This window comes from Oryx dammah, unplaced genomic scaffold (genome assembly GCF_014754425.2).
Source record: "Oryx dammah isolate SB20612 unplaced genomic scaffold, SCBI_Odam_1.1 HiC_scaffold_25, whole genome shotgun sequence".
Lineage (NCBI taxonomy): Eukaryota > Metazoa > Chordata > Mammalia > Artiodactyla > Bovidae > Oryx > Oryx dammah.
In genome coordinates this window covers 1,196,880-1,217,895 of record NW_024070209.1, presented here as the reverse complement: position 1 = coordinate 1,217,895, position 21,016 = coordinate 1,196,880, and the positions used below count along the sequence as shown (strand labels likewise).

Below are 21,016 nucleotides of genomic sequence, written 5' to 3'. Positions count from 1 at the left end.
AGAAAATACTGATGTAATAGAGCAAGTTTTAAGGGAAGATGGATTGTTAGACTATTAAAATTCACGTTCTTTCCCCACCTACTCCCCATCCCCCCTTGGGGAGCCCACTCTCATTGTCTCTGAACACTTGAAGTGGCATTTTGAACTACTGCAAAGAACTGTCATCTTAACAGCATTAGTGTAAGTCAGCGATGACCGCCACCATGAGGGCAAAGGTGGGGTTGGTATAAGTGATGTTTTAAAAACCATAAAAATAAACCATAAAAACCTGGGGGCTAACTGTAATTTAGTGAGCGAAAGAAATTTATGGCTGGATGAAAACTTGAAAAATGGAGGAGTAAATTGTGTAGCTAGTAAGTGGGAAAGGAAAGTAGTTCTTCTGCCCTGCCCTTGTCAAGGTTTAGGAAAACAATCTATTATGTTTAAGAGCTTTTTTTTTTTCCTGGCACCTAAACCATGGGAAATGAAATAAAAATACACTCAGTGCAGCGCCTTCAAAATCACTGGCCTGCATTTCCCTTTCTCTTCTGCAGGAAAAGCTTATCTGTGCCTTCCAACTTTTGTCAGGACACAAGGGTGTCAGTGGGGTTCCTTTGTGTTGCATTTCCTGCGCAGGTATATTTCCTGCACAGCAGCGGGGGTGGGAGGTGCACAAAGGTACCAGTGCATGGCCTTGGTCCCCCAGCTCCACTGTGCAGATGTTTCAGGAACTGTGGTCTCTGCCAGCCAGGGGTGGGAGGTGCTGGTCATTGTGGAATAGCGGGAAGTCTCCACTGGTTCACCTTTTTCTGATGCTCTTGCTCTTCAGTTGCCTCTGTGTGCCAGAGGGTGGCACCCCAGTCACTCCAGAGGTAGAGTGGAGGGAAAAGGAAAGAACCGGAGGAGAGATGGGGGAAGGGGAATGGAGGCTGGAAAGGGGGATTCTCTAGCTGTTGGTCTCCGGCCCCCAGCTAATTTGGAGCCCACACCCACGCCTTCGAGGAATAAGCTTGCTTCTGCCAGACTAAGTGTCAAGAGCTAGGAATTTCTAATATGAAGAAGGCTTGTGACGGTGACCAACAGCCTCTACCCTCCTGGGTCCCAGGAAATCGGAAGGGAAACTAGCGTCAGCGACTGCTGGGTGTGCGGGTGCTTGCGAGTGGGCGTAAAGCGGGTGGCGGAGTGAGCCAACATCTGACTCGTTCCCCTGTGTTGTCTTTTGCAGTTGCTCCATTTGTGCAACTCAGTGAAGGATGATGCCCTAAGGGTGATCTCTGCCTTTAACATCTCACACGCCTCCCTCCACGCACCGATCGCTGGAATTGCCAACCCGAAGGCCGCCTGGGTTTTGTACCCAGCACCACAGCATTCCCTGGCCGGGGAAAGAGCGCGGTCTCCGTGGCCCAAGCTGGGAGCCAAGCTGTAAGCGGGTGGGGCGGCCAGGGTGGTGGCCCGCCCGCAGCTGCCAGAATGCTTCTCAGACGCCTGGAGCTGGGGCCCGAGGCCGGCTGGCACGCGCTGCGCCGCAGCCCTCAGGGATTTCGGTCATGGAATGGGGTTCCCGCTGAGGCTGGCCAGGCCACTAGGCTGTTGGGAGGCGGCAGCCCCATTTCCGATCCGGAACGCGGCCTTTTATCCTCCCCCAAGTAACCCCGACTCGCTGGGCCAGGCCCTCTGCCGCCTAGGGCACTACACCGAGTGGGCTTTCCTTTGGGCGCGCTGCAGAGCCGGTTGCCATCCAAGGTCTCCCGCTGCTAGTGGTGATTCAGGTTCCCAGTGATTTGGGAAGACTGTGGTGCTGGATGAAAAATAAACGTCTAAAAATGAAACGCCCGTAGGCAAAGGTTCCATTCAGCAAGTGACGCTTTCCCAGCCCCCACCCGGGGGGCGGGGAGCGGGGCGGGGCGCCCTGCGAGGACACACAGGAGCCGGGAGGGGAGTGTGAACCTGGAATCTTGCTCTGGGCAAAGCATGAACCCGGGCGTGTCCCTCCAGGCTGGCAGCTTCCGGACCGACCGCCAGACGAAGCTCGGAAACATTTTTACCAAATTAAAGTGTAATGTGTTCTTGAGAAGAGCACAGACAGAGATACAGTTTCGTAATGAAATAAGGCGTCGGGAAGGTTCCTGCAGCTTGCAGAGCACGGGGAGCTGAGCGAGGTGATCCGCTGTAGTGAAGTTGGTTTCGGGACGTGGAGAGACACGCCTGTGGTTCCAGCGAGGGCCATAGATGTCGCCCGACTTCACTCTTGCTTTCAGTCTATGCCCTCCGTTTTCCCTCTCCACATCTCGCGGAGGCAGAAGGGGACGCCGCTCTGCTTCTGTCCACAGGACGGGAGCCAAGACCTCGCACCTACCCGCCCTCCCCTAGGCTGGGGCTCTGCGGGAGAGGGCGTGAAGGGTACGCCGTCACCCCGACGTCAGGCGCTTGGTCGAAGCTCCTCAGCACAGTCTGGGTTGCGCGAACTGCCACCTCCAAGCCGACCGCCTGCTTGTGGCCCAAATAAGAGCATGTAGCCGGCTGCTTTCTCCGACTCCTTTTTTTTTTTTTTTTTTTAAAGTGTTCACAGGGTCACCAGAGCAGACGACGCGGGGGCGGCGGAGCTGCACAGAAGCAAAAAACAACCATCGGGGTTTCTTCTGTGTGGTTCTTTTCCGGTCCCTGTCTTCATCGTCCAACCCCACGGAGAGCGCGGAGCACTCGGGCGCGCAGCGGGTTTGGGGCTCCTCGCGGGCACAGAAGGTTGGTCTCTTTTCCCCGAGTGCCGCGATAGGAGGTTAAGGCGCAGAGTTTGCCTGCGGCCGCCACCTGTTAGCCACTGATGGCAGTTCCAAGCTGCGGCCACCCGCGCGCGTCCTTTCCCTCCTGCAGCGAAATCCCGGGGTGGAGCCCGGCGCGAGTCCTCCAGCCCCTCGGCCTCCTTCACCTCTCTCAGGACTCGCGGGAGGATGCGCTGAGAAAACAAACCTGGGGCTGTGCTGTTAATGTTCCGCATTTGCTTATAAAACATAAAAACTGACCAAGGTGGCTAGACGGCGGGATCATTCCTCGCTGATTTGCTTCTCTGCACCGAGGCACTCATCTGGGGTTCGGGTTAGGGAGGCCCCTAAATTGAGTCTGTAATCCATCTAGCCTGATCTCTCCCGCGGCGGGATGTTCCATCTCCTAACCGATTTGCCCTCCACTACTCCGGCTGCGGGCGTCTCAAAACTAGGGGAGCCCAGGGAAGGGCGGAGGTGGGGATGCAGGATGCGTATTGAAAGGGCCGTAGGCGTGCGGACCACGGCGTTCACAGACTTGGTCTTCGGGGAAGGAGTGGAGTGGGGCTTCGGACTCTAAAGACAAGGGGACGGAGACCCGCAGGGAGGACGGGTAGGGGTATATTGCGCTCTCCCTGCTGCGCTCTCGGCGCTGCCTTCTCTGACCTTAACACGCCAGGGGACCATTCCTGGACGGTTCTCTGAGAGCCCAACAATTCTCGAGGACCCAGCCAAGTGGAGGCACCATCCTATCTCCCATCTGGAGGCCATGACTCTTCCCAGTCCTATTTTCTTAAAAGGATCTTTAAAGATTTTTTCATTTCCCTATTTCACCTGCTCAGCGCTCACTCCCAGTCTCGCAGCGGGGCTGCCCTGGGTCCTTTTCTCATTACAGGCTTTACCTCTTACCAGGGGAGATTTGGCGCGGTAGAAAAGCTGGATGCAGCTTGGGGTGGCTTTAGAGAGGGCGCCTAAGAGTACCGCGTTAGGCGAGAGAGAGGAAGATGAGCAGTCGGCAGATGGGGGTCCAGCGCGGAGCCCCCTCATCTGGAAGGGAGGAGAACTAAAGAGACACCCCTCTCACCCTTGGACCTGCGCGTTCCCGAGGACCCACCCAGTCTCGGCGCCTGCCCCAGGACAGCTCAGAAGGGAAACTCCCGAGGCAGAGCCAAGGCTCAGGGGCGCCTCTTGAGGCTTTCTGCGGGCGGCAGAGGCCGGGCCTGGCTCAGAGTGTGCCCGGAGCGCCCCCTCTGTTCCACTCGCACGCCTTGGCCACCAGTGAATTGCGGAGGGTGTGGGGAGGAGAGAGTGCACTTTGGGATGGGGGATGGGGGCGCGCAGAGCAGTCCGTAGCCCAAGTCTCCCGGGTAAACACGCCCGGCAGGGGCAGGGCCGGCGGCGCGCGCAGCGGGGAAGTCGGCGGGGACGCCCCCTCCTTTACCTGTCCGAGCCTGCACGCGCGGGCGGCCGCGGCGCCGCGGGGGCGGGGCTTGCCAGCCCGCGCGCCGGGCGGGACTTAGCGGGGGCGGAGCCCACGGTGATTGGGCCCGGACCTGGGGCCGCCAGCCTGAGCTGGGCAGCAGAGGCGCGCAGGTTTCACTTCGCTCCGAGCAGCCGCCAGGTCTCGGTCCTGCAGGAGCGTTCTGTCCCACTTCGCCGTCGTCGCCGCGGTCCTCGGATTCTCGCTACCGCCCTGCGTACCCTGCCCTCTGCGGCCAGCACCGTTTCAGGCTGCTTGGGTTAGCCTCGCTCTCGCCGCCGCCGCCGCAGCCGGTACCACCGCCTCGGTGCCGTTCCCTTGGCCCTCGCCCCCCAATGTCTGACCCTAATTCACGAACTGAGAAACGCAAGGTAAATACTTTCGAGTCCCGGGGAGCAGGCCGGGTACGGATGGAAGATTGCCGCGGGAGCCAGCACGGCGCCACCTCCAGCCCGCTTCCCGCGCACGTGCGGTTAGAGGCGCGCGTCCTCGTCCCGCGTGTTGTCGGGTGGGAGGCGGTCACCGGTGCGGGTCGAGTTCGAGCCGCAGGCAGGGGAGGGTCGTCCGCACTGAGGCTGCGAGCACTTAACGGCTCGGGCGGGGATGCGGCGCACCGGGATGGTGAAGCCTCTCCGGGCCGACTGGGGGAGGCAGCGCGTGCGCCCCGCGCTGACTGGGGAGCTGGGGACAGCCGCGCCGGACCAGGCTGACCGCCCGCCCGTAAAGTCTCGCCCGCCCGCCAGGTCCGACGGGTCCTGAGTAGCGGCCGCGAGATAGCAGCCGGTTTCGCGTCTCGGCTTTTTTGGGGGACGCAGGCTCGTTGTGAAGGATTTATGGAACAGCGACGGTGATTAAACTGACGGGACTCGGCTTTTCTTTTTACTCATTCAGGCCGAAGTGTTGGGCTGCTGCTGCGTTCGTCCTCTCTCTGGGACGTTTTGGGGGTCCTGCCCCGTCTGCGGGCGCTCTGCGGACGATGCCAGACGCAAGATCCACAGACAGCCAGAGACAAGAGGGCCTTCCCCGACCGCCGGGGCACGCGGTGGACGAGCCGCTGGCTGTAGGACCGGCCCGGTCCGTGGGGCCCGATCCTCTTAGCGATTCGGGTGTGCTCACTCGCCGCTCGATCCACTCGCAGTGCTGGCTGGCTGGCTGGCGGTACCGTGCCCTCGGGGGCCTGTTACTCGGGGTTGGCGCAGGTAGTGGAATGCCCACTGGACCCCGGCGATGGGGGTGTGGATATATTTCTTGTCAGTGGTCGCGGGTGTGCGCATCGGTGGCCATTTGATGCGTGTCCCGTGGCGCATGGGGAGAAAGAGGGAGGAAGTCGGAGGAGGATGGGGGCTTCGGCTGGGGAGAGGGTGGCCTTTAGGGTGCCCACCCCAGCGGGCCTGCACTGGGGTCGGCGGCCGGGGCTGGAGTCTGGGGCCGGCTCTGCGGGTCCTGTTTTGTCTCCAGGTGACCGGCTCTTGGGGGCGGCGGGAGCTGCAGAGGCGGGCGCGGCGCCAGGACTGACGGAGGGGAGGGGCAGGTTTGGCTGGACAGCCCCAGGCCCAGAGGCCCCGGAAACCTCCGCCGCCGCTCCCGCCGCAGTCAGGGCCCGAGCCGCGTTCGGAGGCGAGTTTGTCAACAATCGCCTCGCCTTCGGCGGCCTGTTGGCAGGCGCCGCCCCCGCCGCCGCCACCGATTGGCTGCGGCTCCGAGCGACCGCGCGAGGGCCAATTGGGAGCGCGGGCACCCGGCGCCGGCGGCGCGGGGAGGTCGGCGGTGCCGGCGGCGGCGGGCGCAGTGCGCGAGGGGAGGAGCGGGAGGAGGCGGAGGATGTTCCCGGCTGCTGCGGCCGGGGCAGCGCGGGCCACAGGCGAGGCGCGCGGAGCCCTCGGCTGCCCGGCGGAGCGCGGCGGCGGCGGGCGGACGGCGATTTGCAGGCTCTGCGCTGCCCGGGGAGCTCAGAGCGCGAGTCTCGGGCTTTGTTTCCCGCGCCGCCTTCGTGTGGACTGTCGGGGGGTTCCAGGTCGGCGAAGGGCGCGGGCTGGGCGCCGCGGGGCCCGGGCTCGGACGCGACTCGGAAGGGAAGGGGCGGACGTGAATTTCGGCCTGATTGCCTTAGGAAGGGAGGGTTTCGGGGGTGCGGGAGCCGCGCGCCCTGATGCCGCTCAGCGTGCGGAGTTACTTGTGGATTTGGCTGGGGTCGCCAGGAGCCGGCTTGGGGGACCTTCTTCCCATTCGGAGATGTGCACCCAACAGCGCGGGTGTACCGCGGAGAAGTTCTGTCGGGTTCGGTGTGGCGCGCTGCCCGCGCCCCCGCCCGCCCCTCACCGCGGGAGGAGGGGCGCGCGGACCGGGAGCGGGAGGGACTGCGGGCGGGCGGAGAGCCGGGGCCGAGCCGAGCCGCGCTGAGTTACAAACTCTATTGTGACGCACTTACTACGACTGACGGCCCTTGCCAAACCTTCCCCAGACTTGCTGTCCTCAGCACTTTCGGCAGAACAATGGGGCCGGAGTGGGGAACGCGGCCAGCCGCCTGCAATCGCTGCATCTGCGCCCGCTCCTGGGCTCCAGTGTTGTATCTGATCCGGGGAAATCAGAGCCCGCGGGGAGTTTCTGACTTATTCTAGTGGGCCCTGGGCAAAGAACACTTGTCAATAGATCTCAAACAAGCAGCCTCTGCTAAAACGTGTGTGTGTGTTACAGCACCGGTTCCAGGAGTAATTGACATTGTTGCTATTTTGTTTGGAGGCTGGAAGTTTAGTCCCTCTCCCCACTTCACGCCCCCCCCAAAAAAAATGATACCTTTATTTTTAAGGTTATTTCTATTATTTTGGAAGGTCTTATGGAGAACTACTCTATTAGTAATGACTTTAACAATGTTAAAGTATTGGGTGTTAATTCTAAGAATTTGTCATGAAGAGGTGGAAGTTTGCCTATTCAGGTATTCGTTGTAATTGTTACTTTGCTTAAGATAACCCTAGTTTTAATTTTCCTTGCAGAAAAAAAGACCAAATGGCAAAGCAACCTTCCGATGTAAGTTCTGAGTGTGACAGAGAAGGTGGACAATTGCAGCCTGCCGAGAGGCCTCCTCAGCTCAGACCAGGGGCCCCCACCTCTTTACAGACAGAGCGGCAAGGTAATCCTGAAGGAGAAGGGGACCGCTGCCCCCAAGGCAGCCCGCAGGGCCCGCTGGCCCCACCGGCCAGCCCCGGCCCTTTCGCTACCAGGTCCCCGCTCTTCATCTTCGTGAGAAGATCCTCCTTGCTGTCTCGGTCCTCCAGCGGGTATTTCTCTTTTGACACAGACAGGAGCCCGGCACCCATGAGTTGTGACAAATCCACACAGACCCCAAGCCCTCCTTGCCAGGCCTTCAACCATTATCTCAGTGCAATGGGTAAGCAGTACCGGGGTGGAGGGGGGCGACTGTGCATGCCTGGGTGTGCTTAGAGCAGCCTCCTGTTCAGACTCCTTTTACTGATTGGTTTCATGTTCTGTTGGGAATGGAGCACATGTCAAGTAAAACATCCAACCAACATTTTAAAAAGCATGTTGCTAAGTTTTGTGGCAGCAGTGAGTTGATGTCCATGCATCACCCTGTTGGGGAGTATGTATCACGTATCATACCGCACGGTGCCTTCATAAAGTGTCTTAACGGCTGCATGCTTAAGATACACCTTAAGATGTACTCATGAATGACATTCCATTTGAAAGGGACTCCACAATCAGTTACGGCAGATAGGGTGAGAATCTAACCAAAACTGTGGAGAAAGAGATGAGAAGCTCATCATTTTAAAAAATGATATTTTTATAAAGATGAACTAGTTCATATCTGCCTTCCCACCATAGAACCATGAAAATAGTTTGTTTTCTACTTAGATTTCTCTTTAGACTTCTTTTGTTTTCTAGGGGTTAGGGGTTTGGATGTAGTACTAACAAGATTAGATGGTGGAATTTTATTTCAGGGGTTAAAGGCAGTCTAGAGTCTGAAGGAGGAGTGGCAAGCATGATGCCCAGAAAAGTCTGGCAGTCCCTTTGGTGAGGGCCCTGACAGAGGGAAGGAGCACGTGCCAGCTAGAAGAGCACTTGCCCTTGTCCATTTGGGTGCCCCCAGGTGTAGCTGTGCGGCTGCGTGGTCTCCAGCTGGTAGGTTTTCCTATGTGAAGGGGCTTCCCTGGTGGCTCAGATGGTCAAGAATCTGACGGCAATGCAGGAGACCCAGGTTTGATACCTGGGTGAGGAAGATCCCCTGGAGGTTTTCCTCCAGGCCAGATAGTCTGAGAATGCAGAGCTTGATGTCTGTAATCTGCTTATTAAACAAGTGTAACTCATTTAGAACTTTGAAAGCACGGTACAAGCCACATAAAAACATCTGTGGGCTTGATTTGACCAGTTGAGCTTCCCGCATGTGACTTTGAGTATATGCAGTTCTAGCCACCCTAATCAGTGGGTACATGGGTTAGTTCAAATCACTGTTCTTCAGTAGTGGAAAAGGTTTAATAATCAGGAGGTATATGGGTTGGTTCAAATCATTGCTCTTCAGTAGTGGAAAAGGTTCTTATTTTGATTAGGATTCACCAGAATCTCACTTACCATTTATCCAGATTAGTTCTCCTGTGTTGAGATATAAGTAAGTTGGCAGCATTAAGGATTAAGAAATCCAGCATAGGTTCTGTTTAAAACATAGGTGACACCATGTCAAAAGCTAATTAAGATGAAATCATCAGGGTAGACATGTGACTGCTGGACCGCAATGACAAATCTTAGTTTTGCAAATACCACAGAGCTCTGTCTAGAAGATCTTCAGTAGGATAAGCCGTGCAGGTCTGTCCCCACGTTGCAAAATTAGAAAGAACCTCAGAAGTTGGGCACACCTGGGAAGTGACAGACATATGACAAAAACACCATCAGCTATACGTGTTGGCTGCTCATCTCCTGCTGAATGCTGAGAGTTGATTTATTAGGACCCCTTCCTTAGGGAAAGGAACTGGAAGTTTTATTATTATTGTAGTTACGCTTTTCCCGAGTTCATTTCAGCCTTAGAAGGCATTGGTGTTTGCATATGTTTTTTTGCCCTTGAAAATGCTCTTGACTGTAAGAACATTTATAGGTACCTAATGAGTTACTAAATGAGTTAATGTGGTTTTACAGTGTACATGTTTAAATGAAAATGTGAAAAGTGTTAGTTGCTCAGTCGTGTCTGACTCTTGGTGACCCCATGGACTGTAGCCCTGCCAGGCTCCTCTGTCCGTGGAGTTCTCTAGGCAAGAATATTGGAGTGAGAGCCTTTGCCTTCTCTAGGGATCTTCCCGACTCAGGATAGAGCCCATGTTTCCTGCATTGTAGGCAGATCCATTGCCATCCGAGCCACCAGGGAAGCTTGTGGATGTTTAAAAACCCCATGCTTTTTTTTTTTTTTGAGGATCCTTCAGAAACTATTCTAGATTCCCCCTGCAGACCTTTGAATCAGTTTCTGCAGGTAGCTTAGTGCATGGAAATAGTTTATCATTGCCTGGAATATTCCTCCTTCAACCAGGAATAGTGGGTGTGATAGTTTTGTGTTTTTGTTTAAGTAGGGATGGGCATGAGTGCTTTTTCTGGTGATGTTTAGCAAGCTAGTTATAAGGTAAGCACCGTTACTTGAGATGACAGATGTAGAGCTTTAGCGAGATCACAATCTAAATTATTAAGCGAAGTTATGGTTTTACCTGTGAAATATAAAATAATGGATCCTGAGGTGTAATTTTATAGTATTAACCGCATTCCCATAGGTTGGTGTGATAAGTTAGAGGTTAATGCACAGGATTAAATGATAAGTTTGGAGGGGTTTGTCTGAAGATAATGCATCAAGTTTTCAGTATTAAGTTCTTGGGAGATATATTGGGATTGGAGTGAGTTACTGATGGAGGGAGGGGATTAAGATTGTGAGTGTGTTAAAGAATAGAACTTGCATCTTTCGTAGTCCGAAACTTTTTTTCCTGGCTGTTCTTAAAATACTTCAGTGCCTGGGGACCACTTCAGTGTGGTGATTTGATCAACTTGTGTTCTCTCAGCATGGCCATGAGGAGCACTCCTTGCTCAGCCATACCCATTAAGATGTTCAATGAAGCTTCTGATGATTTGTTGCAAAGTACATTTTTCACAAAGAGGTCATTATGACTGCTTTCAGCCAGCAGCAGCACAAATGGGAGGTTAGAAAGAGGTCCTTCCTTAGGGCTTCCTTTGGCCACAGAACAGCTTTCTGCTGAGAGATGAGGTGGAAAGCCTGTATGTTGTGATTTTGTCCTGAGAATGTAAAGTCTTGTCTAAGATATACAACAGATGTTTGAGCTATAAATGTCTTTCCATTGTCTTCTTCGTCCTCAATTTTTCTAAAGATACCTTCAAAAAATATTTGTAAGAGAGACAGTTTTTTCATTTTTACCAAATTTTATTCTTTACCCCCTGGGAGGATTGACCTTGGCAAATGCTATCTTAAATTAGTGAGCTGTGTATTCTCATCAGAATCACCAACAGAGGTGTTGATTTGCAGAGGGCCTTTTCTGGAGAGTGTGCTTATGCCATGGATGTGTTTGATTCAGATATGCACTAAATTCTGTACAAGTTCATATGCTTTGAAGATGAAGTCTAAGCAGTTGCAAATCAGAGCTCAGAAAGGCTGAGTATAGGTGAATGCTGGTTATTAACAGCTCCCATACTTTTTGTGGTAAATGTTATACTTGTTCCTGGTGCATTAGAATCCATTGGTGGGAGTTAATTGAGTTGTTCTTCAAGTCCATCCCTCAGCATCTTGTGCCTGCGATCCTTATAGCTGGTAGCTGGCCCCTCTTTTAAACTGTGAGATCTCAGAGTGGGGACATGACATCCTGAAGGTCCTGATGAGACCTGGAGAGGAGGAGGGGGTGCTTAGAGGATGTTCAGAGTCATTCAAGCTTTGCCTTTCCAGAGAGCTGACCAGGGACAAATAAGGTTTCCCAAAAAGTCTCTGCAGGAGGATGACCTTGCCCACGCCTGTCAAAAAATCGGTTTTGTTATTTAGATCCAGCTGCCAGGTGTGTCCTGCAGGAGAGACAGGTATGGTGGCGGGAGCACAGGCCCAGCGGGGAAGCCGCCCGGGGGCATCGTGCTGTTGCCGTAGGGCCAGTGCAGCCGAGAGGTCAATCACTCAGTGTCCGGGAGCGCTGCGGTTTGTGGGTTTAGCGTGGAAGAAAGAAAGTAAAATGCCTCAGTCTTTTGTATGAATTGTATGCTGAGATGTTTTGAATATAGTGGGTTAAATTCTATATTTCTTTATCATAATAAACACAAAACGTACCGTCTTCACTGTTTCTGAGAATACTCTGTAGTCATGTTGAGCTGTGTAGCCGGTTCTTAGAGCTTTCTCGTCATACACAGCTGAAGTTTGGTAGCCGTTAAAGCACCTCCCCGTTTCTCTCTCCCACCCAGCTCTTGGCAGCCGCCATCCTACCTTCTGTGTGACTCTTGATGACTCTAGTTAGGTACCTCATGTGAGTGGAGAACCCCAGGGATGGGGGAGCCTGTTGGGCTGCCGTCTGTGGGGTCACACACAGAGTCGGACACGACTGAAGTGACTTAGCAGCAGCAGCAGCAGTGAGTGGAATTACACAGAACTTGACTTTTTCTGACTGGCTTATCTCATTTAGCATAATGTCCTGAGGAGTCATCCACATTGTAGTCCATGAAGCAGATTTCCTTCCTTTTTGAGGCTGAATCAGACTCCGTTGTATGTATAAACCACATTTTCTTTACCCATTCATTTGTTGGTGAACATTGGGTTGCTTTCATCTCTTTGCTGTTGTGGATAATACTGTTGTGAACATGGATGTGCATATTTCTGTTTGAGATCTTGCTTTCCATTCTTTCAGATACATACCCCAAAGTGGGATGGCTGGGTCCTACAGTAGATCTATTTTCAGTTTTTTAAGGAACATTCAGAAAACGAAGATCATGGCATCTGGTCCCATCACTTCAGGGGAAATAGATGGGGAAACAGTGGAAACAGTCTCAGACTTTCTTTTTTTGGGCTCCAGAATCACTGCAGATGGTGACTGCAGCCATGAAATTAAAAGACGCTTACTCCTTGGAAGAAAAGTTAATGACCAACCTAGAGAGCATATTCAAAAGCAGAGACATTACTTTGCCATCTAAGGTCCGTCTAGTCAAGGCTATGGTTTTTCCAGTGGTCATGTATGGATGTGAGAGCTGGACTGTGAAGAAGGCTGAGCGCTGAAGAATTGATGCTTTTGAACTGTGGTGTTGGAGAAGACTCTTGAGAGTCCCTTGAACTGCAAGGAGATCCAGCCAGTCCATTCTGAAGGAGATCAGCCCTGGGATTTCTTTGGAAGGAATGATGCTGAAGCTGAAACTCCAGTACTTTGGCCACCTCATGCGAAGAGCTGACTCATTGGAAAAGACTCTGATGCTGGGAGGGATTGGGGGCAGGAGGAGAAGGGGACGACAGAGGATGAGATGGCTGGATGGCGTCACTGACTCGATGGACGTGAGTCTGAGTGAACTCCGGGAGTTGGTGATGGACAGGGAGGCCTGGCGTGCTGCGATTCATGGGGTCGCAGAGAGTCGGCCAAGACGGAGCAACTGAACTGAACTGATAACTGTCTTCCACAGTGGCTGCACTGATCTACGTTCCCACCATCAGTATTCCTTTTCTCTGCATCCTCGACCAGCATCTGTTATCTTTTTTTGACAATAGCCATTTTAACAGGAGTCAGGTGATAACTCCTTGTGGTTTAGATTCGCAGCTCCCTAATGGTTAGTCACGTTGAGCATCTTTTCGTATATTTGTTGGGCATTAAGTAGTTTTTAATATTACCCTTACCAGTTTCTTTTTACTTCTTTAAGTGGGACTACTAGAAAAAAGTCAGATTAGGTCTGTGGCTAGCATTCGGCTCTAACAGAATGGGTTGGAATGGGTTGGCCTTGCAGATGAGAGAGCTGGACACAGCTTGGTGCTTTAGCAGCCAGACCTGACTCTTCCTCTCAAAGCATTTCATTTCCATGGAACTTATTCCTTTGGTTACTTTTGTTGACTTAGATGAGTGAAAGTAATCACCCTAATCTTGTAAGCATCTTAAACATCCGATGAGCTTTGTAAGATCTACTCTCCAGGCAAATGTAAATATCGGTTTTGTTTCACCTCTTTAAACTCTGTGATCCATGCAGGTTTTGAGAAGGTGGAAGGTGGAGTGGTTTGGTTCCTTGGGCACCATAAGTCTGCCCACAAATCCTGATGATGGTTTTCTTTGCTGAAGACTTGGTTCTGGCCTCCAAACCCCAAGGTCTCTCGTTCAGACACCAAGAGAAACAGGTAGTTTGTATTACTGTGTCCTGTGTGGGGCCAGAAAGTGATGACAGAGAGGGAACAGCTTCTTCACTGGTTCCGAACAACTTAGTAAGTTACAGCTTTCTACACATTTTTAAGTTACATCTATTAAAAAACCCAAAATCTTTGAGGTGAAAATAGATTGACCTGCAGTTGTAAGAGAATGACAGAGGTCCTAGGTATCCTTTACCCAACTTACCACAGTGGCAGCATCTTGTTTAAATAGCACAGCGACTTCCTGGCAGCTCAGACAGTAGAGAATCTGCCTGCCATGCAGGAGACGTGGGTTCGATCCTTTGGTCGGGAAGATCCCCTGGAGAAGGAAATGGCAACCCACTTAAGTATTCTTGCCTGGGGAATTCCATGGACAGAGGAGTCTGGCGTGCTACAGTCCATGGGGTCGAAAAGAGTCAGGGGTCGCAAAGAGTCAGACACGGCTGAGTGACTAACACAGCCGCAACATCATAGCCAGCACGTGACATTTTAGAACCCCACTGCCTTATGTAAATTTCAGCAGCTTCACATGGACTCCCTTTGTGTGCGTGGGAGTATGTTCTGTGACATTTTATCAGATGTGTAGGTTTGAGTGATCCCCGGGACGGTCTGGATCCAGAAGAATTTCATCCGTTGGTTTCTCTTGCACATTTTTATAGTCACAGCCACCTTCCTCCTGCTCCCTAACCCCCAACAGCCATGAATCTGAGTGGCATGTCTGTACTTCTGTCCTTTTAAGTATGCTATCAGAGTAGAGTCATACTGTAAGTGGCTCTTTGAACTTGGCTCTTTTCACTCAGCATGAAACCACTGAGGTCCACCCAGGACGCTGTGTGTATTGCACGTGCCTCCGTTTCCCTGTTGGCCTGTTGAAGGACATTGGCTGTTGGCAGGCTCTGGCAGGGACCTGGCATAGCTGGAACTTGGGGGCATTTGCCAGCTCGCTGCTGCTGCTGCTGCTAAGTCGCTTCAGTTGTGTCCGACTCTGTGCATCCCCATAGACGGCAGCCCACCAGGCTCCCCCGTCCCTGGGATTCTCCAGGCAAGAATACTGGAGTGGGTTGCCATTTCCTTCTCCAATGCATGCAAGTGAAAAGTCAACCTGTGCCCTCTGGTATGTCTTTGGGCAGCTTTCAGTTGAAGGCCATGGACACCGGCCTTCATTTTTAAGCCACTGCCTCGCTGCCAGCCTGGCTACTACCTGATGCGTGCATGCTGACAGCTCACTGGAACGCTGCTGCTGCTGCTGAGTCGCTCAGGCGTGCCCGACTCCGTGCGACCCCACAGACGGCAGCCCACCAGGCTACCCCGTCCCCGGGATTCTCCAGGCAAGAATACTGGAGTGCTGGTGGTACTCAATGGTTTTTCACGTCTGTTTGTCTCTGTCCGCCCTCCTATGAGATGGCCATTCGCCACGACAACAGAACTGTTCCTGTACAGGTTTGTGTGTGAATGTGAGTCTTCATCAGTTCTCTGGGGTAAATGTCCAGAAATGCAATTGCTGGGTCAGGTGGTAGTTTAGTGTTTTTTAAGAAACTGCCAAACAGTTTGCCAGAGTATGCAATTTTCCAAAATTGTTTTAGTCTCAGTCCTGGTTATAACTTATAGAAAACTATAAATTACCAATATCAGGAATGAAATGGGCTATCACAACAGAGCGTGCATCCAAATATTTGTATTTTCTTATTTTTTAATCTTTCTGGATTTTTTAGTCTTTCTAGAGTTTGTTTTGTTTTTTTTTTTAAACCAGCCTTTGGTTTCATTTACTTTCCGCTATTATTTTCCTGTCTTCAATTCTGTTATTTTATCATTCTGCTGTTTACTTTGTGTCTGTTTTGTTTTTTCTAATTTCTTGAGGGTAGGAATTTAAGAGTAGTGGTCCCTTTTCTCTACTGCAAGCATTTAGTGTCATAAATTTCCTTTCTTCCCTGCTTTAACTGTATCCCACATGTTTTGATATATTCTGTTTTCATTTTCATTGACTTATGTGTTATTTCCTTTGACCCTCTGACCCTAGACTATTTAGACATGTGTTGTTTCATTTCCAAGTACTCGAAGATCGTCTTGTCTTTCTGATGTTTTCTTGTATGATTCCAATATGGTCAGAGAACACACTCTGAATGAATCCAGTTCTTTTAAATTTGTTGGGGTTTGTTTTGTGGGTCAAGACGTGGTCTGTTTGGGGAATGGCCCATGAGTGCCTGTGGGCTGGGGCGTTTGTCTCCTGCTGCTGTGGGATGGTGTGTCAGTATGTATTTGTCCATTCAATCTTCTCAGCTGCTCGTGCTGTTGGCGCCTCTGTATCTTTTCTGAGTTTCTGTCTGGCTGCCCTGTCAGTTGCTCAGAGTACAGTGTTGAAGTCCCCGACTATACTAGTGGATTTGTCTGTTTCTCCTTTCGTATCTGTCAGACTTTCTTCCATATACTGCAAGGCACTGTTCGGTGTAAGCACATTTTGAATTATGTCTTCCTGTTAGATTGATCCTCCTGTCATTGCTGTGACGTCTGCTTTATCAGGTATTCATATAGCCACTCCTGCTTTTTGTAAAAGATATTAGCAGTGTTTGTATCTGCAGTATGGTTTTTTTTGTACGCAGTGCCTCTTTAGACGACACTGCTTCTTCCCCCCCATTCTCTTCTCAGCTGTGTGCTAAGACTGTTTGCGTTTAGGGTAGCTGCTGATGTGTTTGTTACAGCTTGAGTCTGCCAGCTGACTCTCCTTCTGTTTCTTCCGTTTTTTGTGTTGCTTTTTTTTTCAGTCTTACTAAGAATTATTTGAGCACTTTTTACAATTCTATCTTGGTTTTCTCTCTTTTTTTTGGTAGTCATTTTACATATACTGCCCTGCGCGCTCAGTTGCCTAAGTCGCGTCTGACTCTTTGTGACCCCATGGACTGTAGCCCACCAGGCTCCTCTGTCTGTGGAGCTTTTTAGGCAAGAATACTGGAGTCAGTTGCTGTGTCCTCCTCCAGGGGATCTTCCTGACGCAGAAGTCGAACCCCAGTGTCCTGCATTGCAAGTGACTCTTAACCGCTGAGCCGCTGGGGAAGCCGTCATATTTGCTCTGGTGTTACACTATACATGTGTAACTTGTAACTTATTATCATCTGCCACTCTCAGTGACACCACTGTTTCACGGCTTCAGCTCAGCATAGGTACTTTACTTCTTCCTTTTAGGGCCCTTTATCCTGCCGTTTTTTATTTTATTTTATTATTTCTTTAAATTTTTTCAGTTTATTTCTGCGTTTTAGTTGCAGCATGTGGGACTTTTTGTTGAGGTGCTCAGGCTTCTCTAGTTGTGATACACAAGCTCCAGATCACACGGGGTCCATAGTTGTGGTATGTGGGCTTAATTGCCCCACAGCATAGGAGACCTTAGTTCCCTGACTACGGATCGAACCTGTGTTTCCTGCATTGGAAAGCAGATTAATAACCACTGGACCACCAGGGAAGTCTCTGCCCTGATTTTTAAATGTCTTAAAGTATTTCTTCCATATACACTGAGTACTATGTCAGATGACACTATTATTATTATTGTTTTTGCTTTGACCATCAAATATAACTTAAACTCCTGAAAAGTTGGCTAGTTTATTATATGTACCTCCATTTTTTCCCCTTCCTAATGTTCTTTCCTTTCTGAAGTCCCAAGAGCATTATCATTTCCTTCCTATTTAGAGGACTTCTTTTATCATTCTTCAATGACAGGCCTGCTAGCAACAATCATTAGTTTTCTTTTGTCTGAGAATCTATTTCCCCTCCACCCCAGAGGATATCTTCACTGGATATAGAATTTGTGGTTGATAGCTGTTGGTGTTTTTTTTTTTTTTTTAGTGCTTGAAAAACATGTCATTTCCTCCTGACCTTCATGGTTGTAGGTGAGAAATCCTTTGTCACTTGAGTTGTTTTCCTATAAGTGATGTGTCATTTCTGTCTGGCTACTTCTGGAGGTTTTCCTTGTGTTTAGCTTCTAGAAATTTAATGTGGCTTGGATTTTTTAGGCTTATCTCTTTTGAGATTCACTCTGCTTCTTAAATCTGTGATTTGATGTTTTGTGCCAAGTTCGGGAAGTTTTTAGCCGTTACATTTTTGGATACTTTCCCAGTCCCTTCCTGCCTCTTGTGGGACTCCTGTAGGAGAATATTAGTGTTGTGTTGGGGTCTCACAGGTCCCTGAGACGGCTGTTCATTTTTCATCACGTACCCTCTCTCTTCTGATGAAATTCTGTTGATCAGCTTCATGTCAGCCAACTCTCATCTGTCACTTCCACTCTTATTGTTGGTCCTACCTATCCAGTGCTTTTTTACTCTAAATGTATTTTTCAGTTCTAAGATTTTGCAGGCTCCTGCCGGGGCTGGGGGAGTGGACGTTCAGATCCCTTCAGATCCCTTCCCAGCGCAGCAGGGCACTGACTGTGCGGCTTCACGGAGCCCCACTGGAGGCAGACGCTCCCTCGGCCCTTGCAGGCCTTGTTTCCGCAGCGGGGGGGCCAAGGCACAGCTCCTCTCTGCTCCCTGTTGACACCAGTGGAGGCTGGAGGGGGGCGAACGCCAGCTCTGCCTGCCACGTCTGGTTCCCCCTTCCTGCTGGGTGGCTGTGGAGACCTGGTGACCCACCGGGTCCTGCTGACTCTTAAGGCTTGGATGCCTGCTGCCTCCTTCAGTCTTACTGCTGCCAGGGGCTGGGCAGGTTCAGCTTCCCGCTAGCCCGCCCCCTGCCACAGGTAAGGGTGACTCACTCTGACTTGTTCTGTCTCATTGCTCATCAGCATTAGGTGGAGGTGGGGGCTGGGCCCACAGACAGTATGCATGCATGCGTGTGTGTGTGTGTGTGTGTGCTCACATGCACATGGGTAGTGGCGACTCACCCAGCCTGTTACTGTGTGTGTGTGTGTGTGTGCTCACACACACGTGGGTAGTGGTGACTCACCCAGCCTGTTACTGTGTGTGTGTGTGTGCGTGTGTGTGCGTGCACTCACACGCACATGGGTAGTGGCGACTCACCCAGCCTGTTACTCTGTGTGTGTGTGTGTGTGTGTGTGTGTGCGCGCGTGCGCGCTCACAGGCACATGGGTAGTGGCGACTCACCCAGCCTGTTACTCTGTGTGTGTGTGTGTGTGTGTGCTCACATGCACGTGGGTAGTGGTGACTCATCCAGCCTGTTAGTGTGTGTGTATGTGTACTCACACGCACGTGGGTAGTGGCGACTCACCCAGCCTGTTACTGTATGTGTGTGTGTGTTCACACGCACATGGGTAGTGGCGACTCACCCAGCCTGTTAACTGCTTCCGTGCTGCTTAGTCAGAGTGGCGGGTCAGCGAACTCCAGGAGCCAGTGGAGGACAGAGTAGCCTGGTAGGCTGCAGTCCACGGGGTCACGAAGGGTGGGGCACGACTTAGCTACTAAACAACAGCAGGGTCAGCTCTCCGTGAGGCCCCCAGGGTGGGACCATAGCATCTTGTTTCCTCTGGGCATCACCTAGGAGGCCAGCTCCCCACCTAACCTGCCGCACCGCCTGGATGGTTGCAGAGCAGGGAGCACGCCTGCTGGGTGGGGGATGGGTGGCGTGCAGTGCTCAGCTGCAGTAGGGTGGGCGTAGCTAAGAGACTTTGCTCTGGGGGACCCCCATCCCCCAGGCCTTAGGCTCAGGCAGACAGGCTCTCCTTGCTGTGTTTTTTCTCTGCCTGTTGGAGATTGCATTGCAGGCGTCTGCAGTGCTGCGGCTGGGGGTATGGAGGGTAATCGGAGGATCCAGGAGAGTCACCCCCCCCCCCCCCCCCGTCATTCCTCAAACCCCATGGTCCCCAGGGAGCCCACTCTCATTTCCTGCTCAGTCCTCTGTGCTTGTTTTATTTATTTTGTTAATTTTATTGTGTGTTTCTTTTTGGCTGTGATGAGTCTTCACAGCTGCACACACCTTTTCTCTAGTTGCCGTGAGCGGAGGCTGCTCTTGGTTGCAGTATGTGGATTGCTTGTTGCTTTGGCTTCACTTACTGCAGAGAACAGGCTCTAGGGTGAGAGGGCCTCAGTAGTTTCGACTGATGCCCGGGCTCTAGAGCACAGGCCCGTTAGTTGTGGCGCACGGGCTTAGTTGCTGCACCACATGTGGCCTCTTCCCAGACCAGGGGTCAAACTGATGTCCCCTGCATCGGCAGGTGGATTCTTTACTACTGAGCCGCCAGGGAAGACCCTGTGCTTGCTTGTTAAAATCCAGGGTTTTTAGTTGTGAAAAAGGAGGATCTCAGAGAACAGGGAGACCCCCACCTTCATGGAACTAGAAACCTTTATTTTCTTTTCACCAAGTGCTCACGACTGATGTTGACTGGCTCTGGTTGCAAAGTACTGGGTTGGCTAAAAAGTTCATTCAGGTTTTTCCGTAACATCTTAATGGAAAAACCCAAACTAATTTTTCGGCCAACCCAGTACTACTACATTTGAGAAATCGTGTCTTTCGCCCTTTATTTTTACTCTATATGGGATAATAGGCTTTTCGTGTCGGAAGAGACTGAACAGTAATCCTTGACATGTTTTTCAGATACTAACTGCAGTGTTCAGTCTTGTAATCCCTCTGGTAGCGTACCCTCCATGGGTACCCAGCGGGCCCCCCTCATACGCACTGCCTGAAAATTTATGGGTAACTCAAGTTTGGCAGCACATGCTGCAAAGGAACTTCTCATTAAGGAAAATGGTAAGTCCTGTAGTTGTTGGAATGACTGGACTCTACTGTAAAGCAGGAAGAAGATCAATCATCCATTGATTTGTCTTAGTTAATATCTAGGACCTTGGCGGTGTTAGATTTCTAGATCTACATAGGCACATAATTGCCAGTTGAATGCTAGACCATCTGACACAGTGTTTCCTGACCTACTTTTCAAACCAGTGATTCAGAGCACTTGTCCGGTGCCTGAGTGTCCACACACTCCTGGTTTGTGGTCACCCCCCCCGTTCTGGGCAGGACTCCCCATGGACCCCCACTGCCCACACCAGAGTCCAGCGGTGTTTGCTTTTGCTTCGTTGGGTCAGCCTCAGCCTCGACATACTCCTCCCGAGACGGACTCCCAGCCACTCCACCCTGCCGTCACTGTCCTCTGGTCGTTCACGTCAGTGGGCAGGACCTGGGCCAGGGCACGTGGCCTTAGGCTGCTTTCCTGGTCTGTGGAGTTCTTGCGGACACAAAGCAAACGTCTGTCCTTAGAGACCTGTGCTGTGCTGTGTTGGGCACTGGGCTGTGAGCCCTGTGTCACCCGCCTGCCTGCAGACCCTGCTCAGTGGGCACAGAAGAGGGCCTGACAGTCCTTCCTTCCACAGGAGATGCTGGCGGAAACGTATGTGCAGAGCGTTCCTCACGGCGTTCTTTACACCAGCCGGAAAACTATTGGCAGTACTCATGGTATAGGAAAACCTCTCCGTTCCTCCACATCCCTGGGCTGTGCTTGGGAAGCTGTCTCCATAAAGGTGT

At 51.7% G+C, this 21,016-nt stretch overlaps 1 protein-coding gene across 5 annotated transcripts in view; it reads left to right on the top strand.

Moving 5' to 3' along the window:
* The first annotated feature begins 1,472 nt into the window (after window positions 1-1,472).
* Window positions 1,473-21,016, top strand: part of BCL2L11 (BCL2 like 11) — a 68,981-nt gene continuing 49,437 nt past the window's right edge. For 2 of the 5 annotated variants that reach the window (XM_040267541.1, XM_040267539.1), the window contains exons 1-2: window positions 1,473-4,589; window positions 7,209-7,603. In XM_040267541.1, the coding sequence (XP_040123475.1) occupies window positions 7,222-7,603 (382 nt within the window). In that variant the 5' untranslated portion in view covers window positions 1,473-4,589; window positions 7,209-7,221. Of the gene's footprint in view, window positions 4,590-6,091; window positions 6,233-7,208; window positions 7,604-21,016 lie in introns of those variants that run through there. The other 3 variants (XM_040267542.1, XM_040267543.1, XM_040267540.1) reach the window with 3 other exon arrangements.